General features: G+C 44.9%; 7 protein-coding genes across 7 annotated transcripts; 4 read left to right on the top strand and 3 right to left on the bottom strand.

Moving 5' to 3' along the window:
• Positions 1-111: 111 nt before the first annotated feature.
• Positions 112-712, bottom strand: F5147DRAFT_657753 (uncharacterized protein; the record flags this gene model as incomplete). The annotated part of the gene is made up of 3 exons (XM_041434318.1): positions 112-155; positions 208-608; positions 663-712. 3 exons carry the CDS (start codon positions 710-712, stop codon positions 112-114), a joined length of 495 nt encoding a protein of 164 aa, XP_041286766.1.
• A 1,033-nt stretch (positions 713-1,745) lies between these two features.
• On the top strand, positions 1,746-2,990 carry F5147DRAFT_657752 (uncharacterized protein; the record flags this gene model as incomplete). The annotated part of the gene is made up of 8 exons (XM_041434317.1): positions 1,746-1,773; positions 1,910-1,948; positions 2,050-2,165; positions 2,212-2,405; positions 2,465-2,498; positions 2,541-2,597; positions 2,658-2,786; positions 2,841-2,990. 8 exons carry the CDS (start codon positions 1,746-1,748, stop codon positions 2,988-2,990), a joined length of 747 nt encoding a protein of 248 aa, XP_041286765.1.
• A 1,102-nt stretch (positions 2,991-4,092) lies between these two features.
• F5147DRAFT_748042 (uncharacterized protein) lies at positions 4,093-6,022 on the top strand (the record flags this gene model as incomplete). Its single annotated transcript, XM_041440017.1, has 6 exons — positions 4,093-4,116; positions 4,981-5,023; positions 5,081-5,361; positions 5,418-5,496; positions 5,548-5,876; positions 5,930-6,022. The coding sequence occupies 6 exons, from the start codon at positions 4,093-4,095 to the stop codon at positions 6,020-6,022; spliced, it is 849 nt and encodes a 282-aa protein (XP_041286764.1).
• Positions 6,023-6,163: 141 nt separating this feature from the next.
• Positions 6,164-6,909, top strand: F5147DRAFT_779753 (uncharacterized protein; the record flags this gene model as incomplete). Its single annotated transcript, XM_041442350.1, has 4 exons — positions 6,164-6,346; positions 6,400-6,549; positions 6,601-6,788; positions 6,843-6,909. The coding sequence occupies 4 exons, from the start codon at positions 6,164-6,166 to the stop codon at positions 6,907-6,909; spliced, it is 588 nt and encodes a 195-aa protein (XP_041286763.1).
• A 1,630-nt stretch (positions 6,910-8,539) lies between these two features.
• On the top strand, positions 8,540-9,970 carry F5147DRAFT_748041 (uncharacterized protein; the record flags this gene model as incomplete). The annotated part of the gene is made up of 8 exons (XM_041440016.1): positions 8,540-8,619; positions 8,674-8,817; positions 8,875-8,983; positions 9,039-9,232; positions 9,304-9,409; positions 9,471-9,603; positions 9,695-9,797; positions 9,853-9,970. The coding sequence occupies 8 exons, from the start codon at positions 8,540-8,542 to the stop codon at positions 9,968-9,970; spliced, it is 987 nt and encodes a 328-aa protein (XP_041286762.1).
• Positions 9,971-12,804: 2,834 nt separating this feature from the next.
• Positions 12,805-13,283, bottom strand: F5147DRAFT_779749 (uncharacterized protein; the record flags this gene model as incomplete). Its single annotated transcript, XM_041442349.1, has 2 exons — positions 12,805-13,128; positions 13,182-13,283. The coding sequence occupies 2 exons, from the start codon at positions 13,281-13,283 to the stop codon at positions 12,805-12,807; spliced, it is 426 nt and encodes a 141-aa protein (XP_041286761.1).
• Positions 13,284-16,084: 2,801 nt separating this feature from the next.
• Positions 16,085-18,628, bottom strand: F5147DRAFT_657749 (uncharacterized protein; the record flags this gene model as incomplete). The annotated part of the gene is made up of 7 exons (XM_041434316.1): positions 16,085-16,447; positions 16,497-16,640; positions 16,701-16,880; positions 16,936-17,274; positions 17,322-17,576; positions 17,636-17,966; positions 18,051-18,628. The coding sequence occupies 7 exons, from the start codon at positions 18,626-18,628 to the stop codon at positions 16,085-16,087; spliced, it is 2,190 nt and encodes a 729-aa protein (XP_041286760.1).
• Between the last annotated feature and the right edge of the window lie 12 nt (positions 18,629-18,640).

The raw sequence follows: 18,640 nt of genomic DNA, 5'->3' as shown, positions 1-18,640 counted from the left end.
CTTTGGAATGGTTGGAGAGACATGGTTTGTACCTGATGCAGCTGCTCTTTCTTAATTTGATTGTCATGGCATTGTTAGTGAGCTGCGTATCATTGTCACTGCTTAAGCAAACTACTGTAAGTTGTTGTGCAAGTGGGGCGTCTCTTCGCCTTCATCTGTAGACCTTTATCTCAGTTTTATTATGTTGTATGAAATCTGAAATCTTACCTAGAATGTGTGGAGATGGCGCATCCCACTGTATTTGAGCTGGACTATAGCAGTCCACATTGGGTGGTGCATACTTCTCTAGAATTTCTGTTCGATGGATCTCCTCTAGCCACCTCAGTCTGTACTTTTTGTATAATTCAAAATAATGATTGCAGCTCTTTTCCACTACGTCCAGACGTGCTTGGAGATTAGTAATAGAGGATGTGATATCTTCGACTGCATCACTGGCAGGAGTCGGTTTTTTGTCCAGCTGCAGGGGTGCATTCTCAACGCATGAGCTTCTATACCACATAGGTGAGTTATTTGAACATGCTGTAAAGGGACTTTGGACAAACACAATTGGCGTAGACGCTGATGCTTCACCTCTCTGGGTATTATCAATCCTCACATCAATCTCAATCCTTTCAGAAGACAAAGTTGAGTGATTTTCAAAAGGATGATATTGATGAACTTACCATAAGCTCAAATTTCCACTGCAGTTTTTCAATGCTAAAGATTGTTGCATTGCGAGAAAACCTACCGTGACAAGTTCTATCAAAAGGTATACTTTATACTCTGCAAGGAACTACTGTCTCCTCAACAGCCGAGTAGCATCCCATTTCATTTTGTTTGCGCCATTAGACATTTCAAATCAACGTAAGGTGCTGTGGTCATCTTACAGCATTTTAATGGCATGGTGTTACGTCGACTGTTGGTTGGCGTGTGCGAACTAGGATAGGTCTTCTCAGCGACGACTCGAGTGAGTCTACTGAAGCTGAGCGTGGTCTAGCCTTGACGGAACGTCAAGGATTCCTCCGGCGATCTCGGTAAGACGGCGCTCGTCGAGATGCAGGGCTAGCGGATACGTGCTAAGTCGTATGGGGGCGACTTAGAAGTGCGGTCTCACACAAGGAAGCTGGTAAGCTTAGATGAGCAAGTTCTGGGGATGAACCTAGTAGATTAAAGTAAAGTCTAAGTACAATAATCTGTGTCTACTTATAGGGAAGTACTACAAGTATTTCTAGCTCAGTCTGTAATCAATAGTATATCGTAAATCTATGATAGCAAGACATGAGGTTCAGATAAGATACATGAGGCTTAACCTCTGATCAAGCATGCTGCGCCAAGGGCAGCTGCGCATAGGTACAGGCAGGTACAGGAAGCGCCAAGCGTGCTCCGGATCTTCATGAAGCGACATGTGGTATACATGCGCTGATCTAGGGTGACCATGAGGCGTACAGCCTCCATGGTTCAGGTACAAGGCCGTCTAGGCCAGGGGCGGGGTCATAGCGCCAGGGGCGGGGTCACAGCGGTCCAGACCACTGTCTTTCTAGGCGCGGGCGGCGCACCGCCGCGCGGGGAGTCTAGCAGAGCGGGGGCAGGCGTAGGGAGAGCTGGGGCTCTAGTAGGTGTTACAGATCCCTGTAACACATGGCCATTGGCGCACTAAACTGCGCCAACATGATATATTGTTATTGGGATGAGGCTGTGCCTCTCTCCGTCAGGTATAAATGAGTCTGGTTGGTCTTACTTACTAGGTGTACCTGCTAGCTTTTGATATGGACGATGACCATTCCCGCAAGAGAGGTTCCTCAGCTCTTCAGCTAGGACCTCACAAGAGAGCATGAGTTTTTGAATCACTCGAATTTTCTGGCCTGACACATGTATTTTAGACTAAAATCTGATCCTCTAGTTTCACATGGAAGACATTTTGGCCATACAGTTTTTGCTCTCTGCAACTATCTGTCCCTTTTAACCAATGGTATATTACGTTTGGAACAACTGGAGGAAGCTTCCCTAGAAGATTTTACTGCTGAGTCAATATTGTCTTGATTTCTACTGGCGATAATTAATCTGATGCAGTTCATAGAGAGCGCAGAGAGCATCTCGTATTTGAGAGGCTATTGGACTCATATCCTGGCCTTTTAGAGCAACTAAGGGATGGGTCAGAGGAAGATGTTCTTCATGTCGGAGAACTAGTGAGTTGCTTGTTCCCACCAAACATTCTTAGTGCTTAGCTAGTAGATTGGTAAGGGGGCAACCGCAGCACGAGGTGAAGACACAAAGTCATTGAAGCCTGTGGTGATCGATTGGATAACACCTGCAGGAGAAGCAGTCCTGCCTTCTTTGCCACGTAATTCCAAGATCAGTCGTGGCTTCAACCACCCTATCACTGGCCACTTACTCTGTCCTGCTGAATTAGATTGGAATGATGCAGAGTAGGTTCCATTTTTATTGACCCAAATATCAATCACTGATGCTTATTGATGGTGAAAAGAACAAAACAGAAGCTGCAAAGCGGCGAAATTGCTGTCAGTGGAGACTAATGGCCACTTTTTGTATATGCCAATGAGGCCTATGATCCAGATGATCCTTGGAATGGCCTTCTTAGAAGTCGCCTGCTAGTAAATGTGAGTGCGCTTGGAGACTTTGTAAATTGTATGATTGCTTAATGTATAATTTATTATAAGGCATTTAGGCATATATTTATGTCGCCAAGTTCTGTGGAAAAAGAGCCCAAGGCTACACGTGCCGGCAATGCTCGCCTTCATGGTATGACTGCTGTCACCGCTCCTTCTGTCGCATATGTCGCAACACAGGTCATTAAAACACTATTAATTATTGTCTAATTTTATGGCTGATGATTGAGACAGGTTAGATTCGCACTTTGCTCATCATCAGTATTTTCTCGCACAGATACAGTGACTGATTCAGAGACGTTTTATCACTCTCTTCTTGACCTTTTGGAAGATCCAGATGAAAGAGGGGAAGTAACAGATCTTCTGGTGTGGTGGAATCGGTAAGGCAATGTTTTCTAACAATTATTCAAAGTCTCAGTCCTATTGGTTTAGTCAGATATTTCCTACTTCATCAGCAGCTAGACGAACTCTCAAAGCTAACAGTGCTCTGTCTAAGATACGCCAAAGGCAAGCAGCGCTAAAAGATGCAAATGCCAGTACTGCTTTGTAACGCTTCCACCTCCTTGTATATCACAATATGCGTATAGTTAGCCTAATGTAATATTTACGCCTATCCTTCAATAGTAAGACCTGTTAACACCCAATAATAGTCAGATTGACATAGCGATGTCATACAAATAATCCTTGCAGGCAGCTGTAAATTGGTCACCATGAGGGAGACATTGACAGTTGCGCCATATAAAACTCACCTTGCAGGTTTATGTCAGTGCCAAACATATAGGCAAGGTCTGATACTCCTCTGCCAGCCTTGGACTCCTTGGAAGACATGGTGAAGACTGCCATTAGAAAAGAGAGCTGTAAATTGTTCACCATGAGGGAGACATTGACAACTGCGCCACATAAAACTCACCTTGCAGGTTGATGTCAGCACCAAACATATAGGCAAGGTCTGATACTCCTCTGCCAGCCTTTGACTCCTTGGAAGACATGGTGAAGACCACCATTAAAAAAGAGAGCTGTAAATTGTTCACCATGAGGGAGACATTGACAACTGCGCCATATAAAACTCACCTTGCAGTGAAATGTCACCTCCAAACTACAAGACATATATAGTAGAGTTATTATTCAGAGCCAAGCCTTGCCAGCAGATGTCAAGTGACAGCAAGGTGCAAGCGGCTTGTCAAACTTACCATGCTTGTCTCACCTTACAATCAGTGACCATGCCTTACCATCGTTTGGTGTGGTTGACAATTCGGCAGTTTCCACCATTCATTTAGCGTGTGATAAAGATGGCATTTGGCTACCAAGCCGGCAGACTATGTGACCTCTCCCTCTTACATGACAAAGATAGTTGTGACACTTTTCATCCAAGTCACTCCGGGTATATAAAGCTTTGTCTACAGATCTATCATAATGATATATATTTTATCAAATTTAGACTAGACAATGCAGTGTAAAACATTATCTTTCTGCGGTCAATTCCCTGATGGAGGAGATAGTTAGTAATAAGGCATCCGCGTGAGCATGAGCATAGGCATCTGTATCAGTACTGCGTCAATGCGGGCATCTGCATCCACGAAAGTGCGGAAATCCACATGCACATGGCAGCAGGTGCTGGTAAGGATGATACTCTCGCTTGCCACTAGCAGAAGGTGTCATAGCTGGCTTCCCCACTGAACTTGCATGCAAATGCATAAAAGGATCTGAGCCATCAATGCATCAAAGCTCACCAAGGTCTGGCGCAGAAGATAAACAAAAATCAGAAAAGCAGGGCAATGCTGGAGCGCGCTGTGTGGTAAGCGGAGAAGAATGTACTGTAGTAAACATTAGGTCAGCCTAAGATGACAAAGAGAAAAAAAGCAGAGAAGAGAAGCCACATGCTGCACAGCCACACAAAGTCTCGTACGTACCAGACGGTATCTCGCTTTTGGGGTAGAATTCCAAAATATCTACAAAAGGTTAACCTGGCTAACCCCGTTCTAACCCAACCCAGCAAGGTAGTAACTACAGAAAATAGCAAGGACAACAAACAAATGAGTAAAAGTAGCGCGCGCAGGCCTTGCCCCATTCATGCAGTAGTTATTTTCAGTAAGAATGGACAGGATCAAGACGGGATCGTTTTCGGTATTGCCGTCGAGCCGCCGCTTGTCAGTGAGTTCTAAAATGTCATGTATCCACATCTACAGATCTACCAGTCTTCATAGCTTTGCTGTGGGTCGCATACTAGTCTTATCAGGGAGATGTTTTCTGCCATAAGATTTTATAACTATCACTGGGTTTCTTAGTGCACCAGCTGAAGTGCTGATACTGTTACAACCAACTCATAGTGTCCCTTCCCGTGTCCCTCATGGCGTCCACTGAACTTGCTATGCAGCATGCACTGTATGTTGGGAATACCATTTCCGCAGTCGTTTATGGTGACTTTCTATCTATCAGCAATAGTTTCTTGTTGACAGCTTATACTCCAAGCGCAGGAGGAAATTTATTCCTATATGCCTACTCTACTTACCTGCTTATGACCTCGATCAAGCAGGTGCAGCGCGGGAGATTTTACATAGGTTTTGGAGGCCTTCTCTTGCTTCTTTTGACAATCACCCTTGCAAGTAATAATGCCATCTGCAAACTAATGTGGATAGAACAGCAAAACTACCCTGGTGGCCCATCTGCATATCTCGCTGCAAATTTGGCTGCTTGGTACAATGTCTTTGGCACAGCGGCAGACTGTGCCACAAATATTCTGACAGACGGACTTATGGTGAGTTTACAATATATGATCATTGAGTTCTGATGCTCATATATACATCTCGAAAGCTTTATTGTTGTTACATTATTTGGGGGTCGAGCGTGTCAATAATTGTCATACCTGCAATTATATACTTGGGATCTACCAGTACGTGCTTTGCTATCAATCCTGCACCAAACTAATCATTGCTTTGTACAGCTATGGCGGTCATGATGGTGGTTGAGAGTGCCATGCCGATGTCAGATATATGGCAGGGCCTTGCAGCACGATCCGGCATTTCATGGGTTGCGTTAACTGTCAGCTTTAACATCATCATTACTGCATTGATCACTTCCCGGCTGCTATTCTTTCATCGCAGAGTACAATCTGTTCTCACCAATCAGCAGAGGAGTACTTACACGGGCACTGTGGCAATTTTGGTTGAGTCTGCCCTCCCTTTCACAGTTCTGGGGATCGCCTACCTTGCCACCTATATCCAAGGTGTTCCAAGTGCGACGGCGGTAGGAATAGTCTGGGGAACCTTTGTGGTGCGTTCACATACACTACTACAATGGGCTGTCCCACACTGATGATTTACTAGGTTTTGACACCCCAACTCATCATTCTGAGGGTCGCTTCAGGGGTTGCATGGTCAAGAGACATGGCCTCTAACATCTCTCTAACATCTCTCTAACAACTCTGCATGTAACTTTCCCTCACAACTTGTCTTCTAGCAGCAGTAGTATGAACTGTAAGGATCCGTAATAGTAGGGCTTGGGCATGGTACCACGTCCACATCCGAATTATTTAGGTAACCGACGAGCGGGATGCATTCATGAAGAGTTTGAAATCCCACTCAGCTGCCTACATCGACAAGTCCAACAGAGCTTCCATTGGAGGTTACAGTCTTCAGAGCAAGCCCCCTGCAACTATTGCAAACTACATCAATGGCCTTACTGGGTTGACGGCCTACAATAGTGTGGCCTCATTGATTGATTTTACCCGTGACACAAACGGGGTACTATCATCTTCTTGTGAACATTTTCTGATTACTGATATTCCTTATTTTAGAGAGCTTATCATCGGTTGCCAATATTAATATTGATTGCACAGCGGCTATTGCGACCAGTCGATAACAGCTGTGATACTTCCTTGCTTGATTTGTTCTTTGACGACTACAAAGAAATTCCAGAACAACTCATATCGGTGATATGCGCCATGGTATGTACTGTTGTCGACAACTTGGTATTTGAAACTTACCCCTTTTTATAGTACGTAGTGATGTTTAAGTGTCGCCTTGTTCTCCAACCCAGAGTTTTACATTCCGTGGATGTGCGTGAAGAGGCAGTTTGTCAGTTACATCTCCTCAGGATAGTCCGCAGGAGCTCTGGTGATGAAGCAGTTGAATTAAATGCCTGGATCACTACTTGTGATGGACAACATGGCTGGTTGGCTGCCCTGTGAGTAAACTTGCCTTAATTCTTCCCTTACTCTATCTCATATGTGCATTGTAGCCAAAATGCGCTGACATTAGCGAATGGCCTACAAGGCCTGCTGGGTCGGTCATCTGAGCTAGCATGATTGGATGTTCTCAGGCATTAACTACGAAGACATATGTACTACTATCATGCGATCTCATAAACTTTCTTCATACACACTGTAAGTACTGAGCTGCAATCAATAGACAATTGGCATGAGGGTCGCTGGCTAAGGTTAAGTTACCATGACTTGATCATTGTCCGCCAGCTATGTGGGGCATGTGACCTACACTTTTTCTTCCTGTCCATGTCGAGGGTGCTGACAATCCCATAAATTGCTAACTGTGGGCAAGAGCTCAGTTCACGGTCAGAAATGCGAGCCCTGACTTCAAGTTTGAGATTCCATGGATCAGTGGCTCATCCAATGTACGTGACTTCATACAATGTCACAGATTGACAAGTGATGCTGTGGCTGTATAACACAGGCTCATTGTGAACTACATAAAAAAGTGCGACAGTTCTTGCTCAACATGCAACTCGACGAACTCTGAGTGATTCAAGATATCTGAACTCGGTCTTGAGGCGGACGGTAGTACCTGGTATCAGGCAAATCTGAGTTAGTACTGTTCGTACTTTGCTTTACTTGCACTCACATATTCTCAAGCTCCCACGAACATGATGATCCCACATACTCTCACACCTGGAAATTACCTGCTTCGCTTGGAGACCATGTCCCTCCAACTTGCGAGGTGAGTTTTTCCCCTCATGCATTCCACTTCATCTTCAAATTGGTGGTTCTCAGACTCAGGGCCCTGATGTCAAGCGAGGAGTGCTTATCCCATGGTCGTTACTCTGATGATCCCAGTATCCTAACACCAAATGTGAGCCATTTTCTCGTTTAATTTTTGTTCGAACATAGCACTAATCACCACACAGATCTACACCCAGCCATTCAGTGCATGTTTCCTGAACATCCTGTCGCAAGTATCGTGAGCACCAGCTCAAGCTCTGTTGTGCCTTCTTCCAGACTCCGCACAACAGCCCTTCTACTATTATCGCATCATCCGCCCCAAGTCCAATGGTGACAGCCTGAGGGGAGTTCATGCTTAGTGGACTTTCCATCAACGAGGGTGTTATCAAGCGAGACGGCGGGAACAAGCAGATGTGACGTCTCTGCGCACTAAGTGCAATGTTTGTTCTGCTTTGTGAATACCTTGTCTGTTTGTATTTTTAGGTGCTCGTCTGGAATGGGTCTTATCTATGTGTAACCATGGTTAATATAACTTGCATACTATTACTGTAGCTGCACAGGATGTGAATAATGCTTGATGCATCAATGCGTGTCCCACCCATTTGCTGATGTCACAGTTTTATTTTCAACAACTTCCAACACTCAAAGGAGTCGTAGAACATTTCAATCTCCGCTACCTAGCAGTAGAATCAAATCCGAGTTTGGATTTCTTGTAAAGATATTTTGCAGCGGGTTACGTATACAACTATACTCAATTTGTATGTGAGTCCTCTCCACCAATGAGATGTTCGCTTGGCTGTAGTAAGTCGTTATTTCATCGACCACTACTAGTACTATTACTAAACCAATTCACTACTATTGCTTGAATTCCTAAAACAGATTTGAGTCGCTCCCCCCACCAAATACTACTGCAGCCGAAGGGTATTTAAATTTGAATATAATCGTGATCGTGACCATCTTGCCTTGCTGCATTGCACTTGTCATGTCCGAGGAACAGCAATCATGTGGCCAACATCGCAAACAGTTGATGCTCTTCAACTCGGTCCCAGGAAAAGGCCATGAGTGATTTGTATTTGCAGGAGGCAATTGCCACTGATGACTGGAATTGTAATACAGGAGTGCAACTGATCCGCTGGTACACTATGGACGTCATTTTGGGCGAATGGTCCATGCTCTTTGCAATTTCCAAGCCCTTCTCACCAATGGAATCTTACAGATGGGAGGATTGGCGGAGATTCCAGATGAAAACTTCACCGCAGAGTATTTGTTTTCATGCAGTGTTATGCACAGTGTGTCTAATCTTGTGTGTTTTCCAAGGGAACGGTGCAAGCACCATATTTTTCAAGAGCTCCTCAAGTCTGTAGCAGGCTTGGAAGAGCGGCTGATGCAAGGTGGAGATGATGAGGTTGACCTCATCACAGAGCTGGTAGGTGCTATTAGTTATATGTCATCATATTAAAGATCTATCCTACATGTCATAGCTCACCAAAGGCACATCTGGAGCAAGGGGTGATGACACCAAAAGTCTGAAAGGCAGTGTGCTTGACTGGATCACTCCAAAGGGACAGAGCCTTGTTCCCCCTCTTACTCGCAATGTGAAAATTGACTGGGGTTTTCATCATGAATGGACAGGCGCATTGCTCTGTCCTGCTGGCCTTGACTGGTCCAACTTAGAGTAAGTAATATCTCAGTCGTCAATGACATAAAGACTGACGGGCGATACAAGACAAAAACTAAGCTACAAAGTGGTGAGATGCTTGTGACCGGAGACCAATGGCCGTTGTTCTTATATGCTGACTACCATTATGACTTGGAGGATCCGTGGAATGGCTTGTTTCAAAGCACCTTGCTAGTCTCTGTATGATATGAGTTTTGCGTCGCTTCTAAATTTCTGTCCTTAACAAAATTCACAGGCATATAAATATGTTTTCACGTCCCCCAGTTCTGTAGATAGGGAACCAAAGGCAACTTTTTCAGGCAATGCCCGAATTCACAGAATGACCAGAGTTACTTTGCCCTCCATCGCATACATTTCAATGCAGGTATGTCTATCCTTCAGATCCCTATTTTTATCTGATTGAATATTTCTTCTAGGTTTGATTCACCCTCACCTCATCCCCTGTGTTCTCACATACAGACATGGTCACCGACTCTGAACGCTTTTACAATTCCATCTTAGATATTTTCGAAGACCCAGATGAGAAACAAGAGGTGGATGAACTTGTTGTTTGGTGGAACAGGTGATTAATAATTTGGAAGTAATATATTTGTTCTGTTGATCCTCATGTTCTCTAGGCAAATTTTTCCTTTGTATTCAACTGCCCAACGTCCCCTTGTTAAGAATAGCACGCTGGCAAGAATTCGAGAAAGACGAGCAAGAATGAAAAAGTCGGTCCCTGGTGTGGCAGCTTGAGTATGTAATGTATGGTTGGCACATGGTAGTAGTTCATTGTACCTGGCTAGAGCTAAGACAATCCATGTTCAGTGACATCCTGCCTCTACCTATCTTTTGACGCCGATAATATGCTTTTCAGATTGAAACTTGATCATGACATCCGCTCATCTTGCTATGATTTTACCAATAGTAGCAATCCAGATTAGTGCTGCCACGGTCCAGTTCCAAACCATGGTTCGAACTGGACTTTTGGTCCGGTTCTGGACGGTTCGGTCCACAGTTCTGTTGTCAGCCTGAACCGGACTGGAAATCAGTTCTTGGTTCTAGGTCCTGCCGAATCGTTCTATTTTGGTTCGCCCTTGCCGAACCGTTCCGAACCGTTCCGAACCGTTCTCAACTCTGACTTCGACGTTGAATGAACTTTGAGATTTGCACTCTACCCTTCTGCCTTTAGCCTTTTTGAAGGTACATACTAACTAATCCAAATTTTGATTCTCTCACACACTGACATTTGTTCAAATATGTCGCAGATATATGTTTCCTTGAGTCTGCACAACAATTATGATCCTCCAGCTCTTTGCTTCGAACGATCTCCTCAGATTCCAATGTTCTGGGACGTGCAGGAGTTTTCTCCCTGTTCTATGTATAAAAAAAGATGATGGCAACAAAATTGTGAGTTGTCTTGTTGAAAATGTCCTGCGCTCTCAATGCTGATGGCTCCCTCAAGGATGCGTCTGACATCATGTTTTACAACGATCCTGACGACAATATACCCTTGCCCAATGTCCCACAAACCAAATCATCAAGCAATGCTTTCCCTGTTCTACTCAAGGCTGGACGCACCCCAGCCATTGTTGTAGCTGGTTCTCGGCGCTCTGGCCGCCCTTCAAAGCCGTCGGCTTGCGTTTGTGATGCTGACAATGCCTGCAGGCTGTCAGCATCAGGCTCCAGCACGAGGAAATGTGCTTTGTCAAGCGCTACAGACCCTCCAGTGCCCATCAAAAAAGCCACTATGCGCATCCTATCTCCTCTTGACACTGATGATGAAGACATCCCTTCTCCTCTTGATGAAGCGAAGTCTGAGAATGGAGGTGCAACTCAAACCATATGTACCTCTCTCATTGTCCTGAATGTCTTCCTTAGCTGACACTTGTATTTAGGTTACGAAAAGCGAACGTACAGCCGATATTCGGACTATATTCAGTTGTATTCCTGATGGGTGGGTCTGTAATGTGTGCAAGTAAGTTGTTTGTTTATTTTTCAATCTCTTTTTTAACATGTTTGCACAAGGGACGCTGGTGAACCAGCACACAAGAACATGTTTCGTGGAGGGACTTCAACACTGCGAACACATATTGTTCACTACAAATGGACCCACTTTCGAATCTACAAGGAGCATTGTGATGCTGCAGCCATTACCATGCACTCCTTACTGCGACGCAACAAACTCTTGATGGCAGCCTGGTTTCAAAACCGGCTGTATTTACGAAGGAGGGGCTAATGGAATATATAATGGAGCTCATCGTGATGGAAGATGAAGTGCGTTTTTTTTTGTAATTCATGTTGAGGTTTATTCACATCATGGCAGGCAATCCAACTAGTTGACAAGCCAGCTTTTCGATGTTTGCTGTTGTACGCTTGATCATCCCTGTCTGAGAAAGATATCCCACATCGCACTAAATTGACTGATACAATCAAGTCTCGAGCAATCTCCCTCGTCGAAAGGCTCAAGGAGCGTCTTGCAGTAAGTTTTTCTCTGCTTATATTATTAACTGTTTCATTAAGTGGTTTTGGTAGCATGTTGACAGCGCTGTGTCTATGACATTCGACTCATGGATGTCTATCATCAGCGAGCCTTTTTTTTCAGTGACTGGCCATTATATTTGGAACCCTCCTGATAAGCCGCAACACTGGGAGTTGAAACACGAGCAGCTTGATTTCAGCCGCATTGATGGTAACCATAGCGGCCAGAACATCGGCCGCATCCTTGTCAAGACAATAGATAGGTACAACATTCGCAAGAAGGTATGTTTTTCATGTTTCGTTCTAGCAATGTTCTAACTCTACTTTATACAGGTCGGCTGGATGACATCGGATAACACCTCGAACAATGACACCACCATGAAAGAAGTGGCAAGGGTCTTGAATGAGGACGGCCATGATTGGCTTCCAGGTCCTCACCACATTCGGTGTCAGGAACACATCCTCAATCTTGCTGCGCGACACTTCGTGGATGCAGTCGCACCTACCCCTCAAGCCACCTTACTCAAGAAAATCCACCATGCTATGGATAATGGTGATGATACTGACATAGACAGCTTAACTCAGCAGCTGGCCGCATTGGAATCCGATCCCGAGGCTGCAACTGAGGATGGATTCAATGTGGCAGATGCTGTCGGCAAAGCGCTTGCTCTTATTGAACAGGTGAGGTCCTTTTTTGTTTTTGAGTTGTTTTGTGACACGAAAATTAAAGATTCGCAAATCGCCACAAGCCAGGGTGTTCTTTCAAAAGTCTTGCGAGGAAGAGGGAATCCCCGTTCGTGAGCTTTTGGCCTGGGTGAGAACACGCTGGGCATCTTTGTTTAAGTCCCTCAAACGCTTCTTGTCTCTTCGCCTGGTAAGTGAGACATATAGTCACATGTACAAAGATTTAATGTCTTCGTTTTTTTCAGGCTGTCAATCATTTCACACTTCTTGCTGATGACAGTCATGAAGTCCCGATGTTGCACAATAAATTATATGGAGACTTCAAGCTCAATTGAGCCGACTGGAAGAAGTTATGACTAGTGCACAGTGTTCTCAAGGTAATTTTTATTTATTTGTTCGTCTGTTTATTTGTTCACTTATGATGATCACAGGAGCCTGCGACCATGATAGAGACCACCAATGTAAACAACGTTGACATGGTGAATACCTAATACCTTGGCATAGCGATAGTGGGTTCTAGGTTCACCGCAGTCGCTGAGGACCATGATGTTGCAGTGCCACGTTTTAGGGTTAATGACGTCTTGATCCCTCCTAGTGTTGTAGGTTGTATAATTGATTCTAGCTATGTGATGGTGGTAAATGTGATTTCGCTTGAAGAGAACATTCTTGATATCTCCTTCTGCATCTTGAGCAGATTGAGACTCTTGGATACGACAGAGAAGATGTTCTTGCAGGCGTAAAAAATAATTCTATAGAAAGCATGTCAGATGAAAGAATATATACTTGGTCTATAGTCACGCACCTTCATGGCTGGGTCACCATCTCTAGCATGTAGGTAGAAACCAATATCATCATAGTTTTTCTCACTCTGGCCGATGTGATGGTGTATGGAAGGATTGCTCATTGTACTATCTGCCATGTTGCTAGATTGCGCCTGTTGAAGACAGCTTTTGATGCGCCTGATTCGATTTTGGCGACGTTCAATTTGCGTGAGCTGCCTAACAAACGATTTTCGATCTGTATGAAGGTAATGTCCCTTGCCAGTGCGATGCTCCAGCTCTCCCTGTAAGAGTGGTCAACCAAAGAAATGCTCAGATGCTCAGAAACACACCGGCTCTGTACTGTAAGAGTCAGTTGTCCCAAAATGTCTTATACATGAGACATGGTCTCCAAGGGCATGAAATTTGTAGGTCTGGAGATTGAACGACACTTTCCTGTGTAGCGGTTTGTCTGTAGCCAGTGTCGCCCGGTCCACTTGAGTTCCTCTGGTAGCTTCCTTTGCCTGACACTTTGAACGAGCTTTTACTTCCCTATCTAGCTCTCGAGCATCATAGCCTGCACAGACAACCTCCTTGAATTGCCGGTACCGGTTGCCACTGCACAGCAGTCATTCTCTTCGGCCATGCACCCAATGGCCTGGCAAACCATACCCACACTTGAGTGTCTTGCTGACACATGGCAGACAATGGCGAACGATCCAGAATACACAGCAATCACTGATGCGATTCAGAAAGGCCTCAAGAATGTCGATAAGTACAATGAGAAAACGAGCGACTCAGATGTTTATTTTATCTGCCTGGGTGAGTTTCATTATTTTCTTGTGCATTTCTGAATCTGACATGACTATAGTGCTGGATCCCAACTACAAGTTGGCGTACATCGAGAGCCGTTGGACTGATACTAAGGTTGCAAGCGGGAGAGCGCGTCTTCAAGTTGTGGTAAGTGTTATTTAATTGATTTATTCCACCAGTAGCTGATGAGTATGTACATTGTAGTTCAATAAGTACTATGAGGCTCCTCTGCTGCCGCATGCCACAGAACAAGCTACCATTCCACCAAAGGTCTCACGGGCTGTTCAGTACGGCAAATCCTGGATGCGTGATGCTGTCATCACACGTCAAGCCACAGAACATCGCACACGCGATCACTATCACGAACTCACCTTGTATCTCAATTCACCATTGGAGGAGACGAATGATGTTGTGGCATGGTGGGGGGTGAGTTTATTTTTTTGTCTAACACATTCTCAGCTCACATTATTCATTACTATCATTAGCTGCACTCCCTACAGTATCCAACACTTGCTCGTCTTGCACGCGATTATCTACCAATTCAAGGTAGTGCTGTTCCCTCTGAGTGCGCTTTCTCTAGCGGGGGTATCACGTCAACCCTGCGCCACAATGCTCTGGCACCTTCCACCTTCTCTGCGCTACAGCTAATGAAGGCTGCTTACTGGAATGGACATCTTTCAGCGGCTATGGAGGCAGAGGAGTATGTAGCTTAGACTAGTCACTCAATGTGTAGACTAGTATTTTGTTTATTATAATGTTTTTTTATGCTCCCCACAGAAAATTTTGGGTCCGGTTCAGGTTCGGACCCCAAAAAAACCGAACTGGACCATAGAGAACCGTTCTCTATGGTCCGGTTCTCGGTTCTCATCTAGGACCCTCCAAACCGGACCATGGCAGCACTAATCCAGATAGTCTTGACGCAACAATATCATTTTGGTGAACTATGAACTATGTTGACTGCCTGACATTAAAGTTGTCACGTGCATCATTCTGAGATTCTTGCTCCAAATTCATCATTCATAACTTTGTTGCTCACCAGTACAAGAAGTGTGTTTGTGGAAAATTCTCTTAATAGTGATGTCAATTCGACACAGCTTTGCGACACTTGTCTTTTTGATGCCATTTGTATGTTTCATAAACACATGCATCCGTTATATATTCAGATACTAGAGTCGATGGAGCATCACAGTTACACTAGTACTTAACTTCCTTACCATACAGATACCCCCCTACAATCCCCATCACCATGATGATATTTGAGAGCTCTGTCAGGACAAGCATACATTATAATCAAAGGTTCTACAGTCCATGGATGTATCAGAATTGCAGGCATTGGCAATATATATATATTTGATGGAACCTTGATGAGTGAAATCTCAGCTTTACATATTTCATCAGGAAAAGTGCATGTTACTTAAACATTTCTTAAAGAAACCTTGAATGAGGCTGAGAGCGACTCAAGAGCAAATCAAGTCTAAACGCACTAAGACAGACTCTCTTAAAATAATTAGATCCAAATGCTTGAGTTTGGACTTGACCGTGTCTTGATGAGCTTGAAATTTCCACCCGCTACTTATTCCAAAACAAAACTCGTGGATTGCGATGACTCAAAGCAATGGTAAAGGGGGGATTAAGAAGTTCGTTCAAAGAAGCTGAAGGGCGGTGCAAAGGTGAATCGTGATATAAGCAATAAAAGTTAGAATTGCAGCAGTACGATGGTGAAAAAGTGAGAAGCAGCAAGAACAGGCAGGAACAGTACAGAAAGCAAGCAAGGAACTGTAGCGAGAGTGACAGCAGTGACTTGCAGACGGTTGAAACGACTCTGAGTCTTGGAGAATACAGACAACATCACAAAAATGACCGTGACATTGATGGAGCACGAGTGAAAGGCTGCTGGCACTGGTTGGACCCGTTTGAAGGGAGGAGGACAAAGGCTATACACAAAAAATGAGCTGAGCGGTGGTGATTCTGAGGGACTGGAAAAATGAGCTGAATGGTGGTGCTTCTGAAGGATTATAAGAAAGCACCTGAGATGAAGCGCCAAGAGAGAAACATTGAAGACCGTGTTATCTTTGTATAGAGAGTTGTCCGAGTCAGCGCCGGCGCACATAAAACAAGTAGAAAAAAATCACCTTCAATGAAAGGCAAATATGTCAGCATACTCTTCATCAATGCCCCCATCTTGGGCTTCCTCAGCATCCATCTTTGACCGTCCACTGCGGGTGGTGGTGGCTTTCACGTACTGCTGCGCCTGTTCAATGATATTTTTCATATTGCTGGCGGGAATGCGATTGATTGCCTGCAAAAACATTGAGCTGTCGTATCCCCACAGTGGCTCCAAAAAAGTCTCGTTTTCGCTGATCACAGCGGTCCACTGCTCGGCGTTGTCAGCTGGAGCCTTGCCCTTCCGTGTGGCCTTCTTCTTGCCCTTGGTGACAGTGGACTTGACTTCAAAGCTCATCTGTTTGGTTGACAGAAGATGAAGAGCATGCTTGACCTAGGTAAAAATAAGCATGATGATTAAAATTAGTTGTAAAGATAATCACCGCTGCTCCGGAGAGCGCAAGGGCTGTTCGACAAGATTGTTCCTCGCTCATAAGTGACGGGATGGAGACATGGCCTTGTGTGTAGTTGAGGTGTGCTGCAAATGTTTGCAGGACGAACATGGACTGCCACATTCCTGTCCACAGCTCCAGGATGAAAAATTGGTCAGAATACGACAGAAACAAACATGATTAGATGCGACAAACCTTTTTGTCATCTGATTCAATGTTTGCAAAAAGCCACCTGTTGTCCTCAAGCCAAAAATCAGCAAAATCAGCACGGCTGTCCTCATTGTCGTACAGTGGGTCAGCTGCCACGAATGTTGTGAACATCATGACAGCTGCGGAGGCAAATCCACCGCGCCATTCACTTAAGCGCTGTTTTGTCTGCATGAATGAATATCAATTACTAGTAATCAGGAAGATAGTTTGTGAGACCTACAACTTGATAGACTGCGCTTCCTGGGACAATGGTGTGGCTCATCAATGATGGCTTTCCGTTATAAATGACTGTCCAAGCTTCCTTCAGGATTGGAATGAGGACATCGTCTTCAATGAGCCATGGATCAATGTTGTCTCTGCCAGTAGCATGAGCAACAGTGGGAATGAAGACACCGCGCCATGTGTTGTTGTCGAGGCAGCCAGCTGGGAGGTCGCCATTCTTGTATTTGGCCCTTGTGACTTCGCCAGTGCCCTTTCCAGGCTTCGATCCAGTTTCTGTTTTGATGCGCTTGGTGGGTGGAGCCTCATCAGAATTGTTATCGATGACTTCCACGTTCGTCTAAAGAGTCATTGAGTACTACATAATGCATCGTTGTATTTACATACCATTACTGTTGTCCGCTTGGTTGCTTGAGCAGGATTGGAGCGTTCTTTGATGGCTGGATTCTCATCACCATCATCACCTTCACCTTCGTCCTCCGCATCCTCTACATCCTCCAAGAACATAAGGTCTTGATTGGAACTGTTGCTAAGGTCCAAGGAGATGTCAACGGGCTCCATTTTGAGAACAGCCTCACGATTATATTGTGAAGGCGGAGGTGGAGGTGGTGTGAACGAACTGCTCCTAACCTCAATGATGTCCTACAAAGTTCTTAGATATTTAATTAGAGGCTAAAAATAAGATAATCAACTGGCACTACAGCATTGCGCAAACCGCTAGGCTTTCTCATTCCTACAAGTGCATATGCTGCCATCCGCTCGGGATGATCGTCCTCATCCAGAAAGCATTCTGCACTATCTGGATCATCACCAAAGACTGAGTTGCTTGGAGTTCCTGGTGGAGGAGTGGCAGTGCTTGCAGCTGTTGTTCCCCTAGTGAGTTGCGAGAGTGCTGTATTAGTAGACTGATTGAGAGATGACGCCGCCAGGCTTTGTGGTGCCTTCGCTGAGTGGGCATTTTTCTTGACATTTACTGTGTGAACCTTCTGAGCCCATGTTTTGATGCCACCTTTGTATGCTTGTTTCAAATCACTGGTAAAATCGTTGAGTAGGTTCCAATAGAAGAGTGTGGGTTCGGTCAGTAACAACATGGTGGTTGATGATCAAAGTACTTACGCCGGAGTTCTTCCTTTGCCGATTATGTCATGTGATGAATGCGGACTTGACTTCGCATCAAAGTTGCCATCAGCATCTGATGATGGCTTGGAAGCAAGGATAGCACGTGCTGCATTGACAGCATCACGATGGACTGTTTTCTGGACGTGTTTTCTCTTTCCTTGCATGGCCTCAAGATCTTCGTCATCTTCATCAACTTGAAGCTTTTCCGCCGCATCTCCCTGACCCTGCAAAGTGGTGCCACCATCCCCGCCAGCTGGTGCTTGACTTGATTGATCGGTAGGTGCAGGCCCAGCTTCAGACGGGGCACTTGCCGGAGTTGCCTTTCTGCCGCGTGGAATGGGACGAGCACATGGTTTCTTCAGAGCCAAGGTGTTGTTCTGCTGAAGAGCAAGCTTTTCCTGTGCAGCGGCAACTCGTTCGATGCCCTTCTGGGTCTTCTCTTCCTTCTCTTGGTTCTCTTGCTGGATGCGGGCGTTGTCTGCTTTGACCTGAGCTGGAGTGCGTCGTTTTTGCTTGGTGTCTAAGACTATCTGTGCAGGTCTTTTTGCAGTGTTTGATGGACATGTCGAAACCATATTAGCAAAGAA

Source organism: Suillus discolor (assembly GCF_016758755.1).
Source record: "Suillus discolor strain FC423 chromosome Unknown F5147scaffold_92, whole genome shotgun sequence".
Lineage (NCBI taxonomy): Eukaryota > Fungi > Basidiomycota > Agaricomycetes > Boletales > Suillaceae > Suillus > Suillus discolor.
This window is presented reverse-complemented; position numbering and strand designations above follow the sequence as displayed.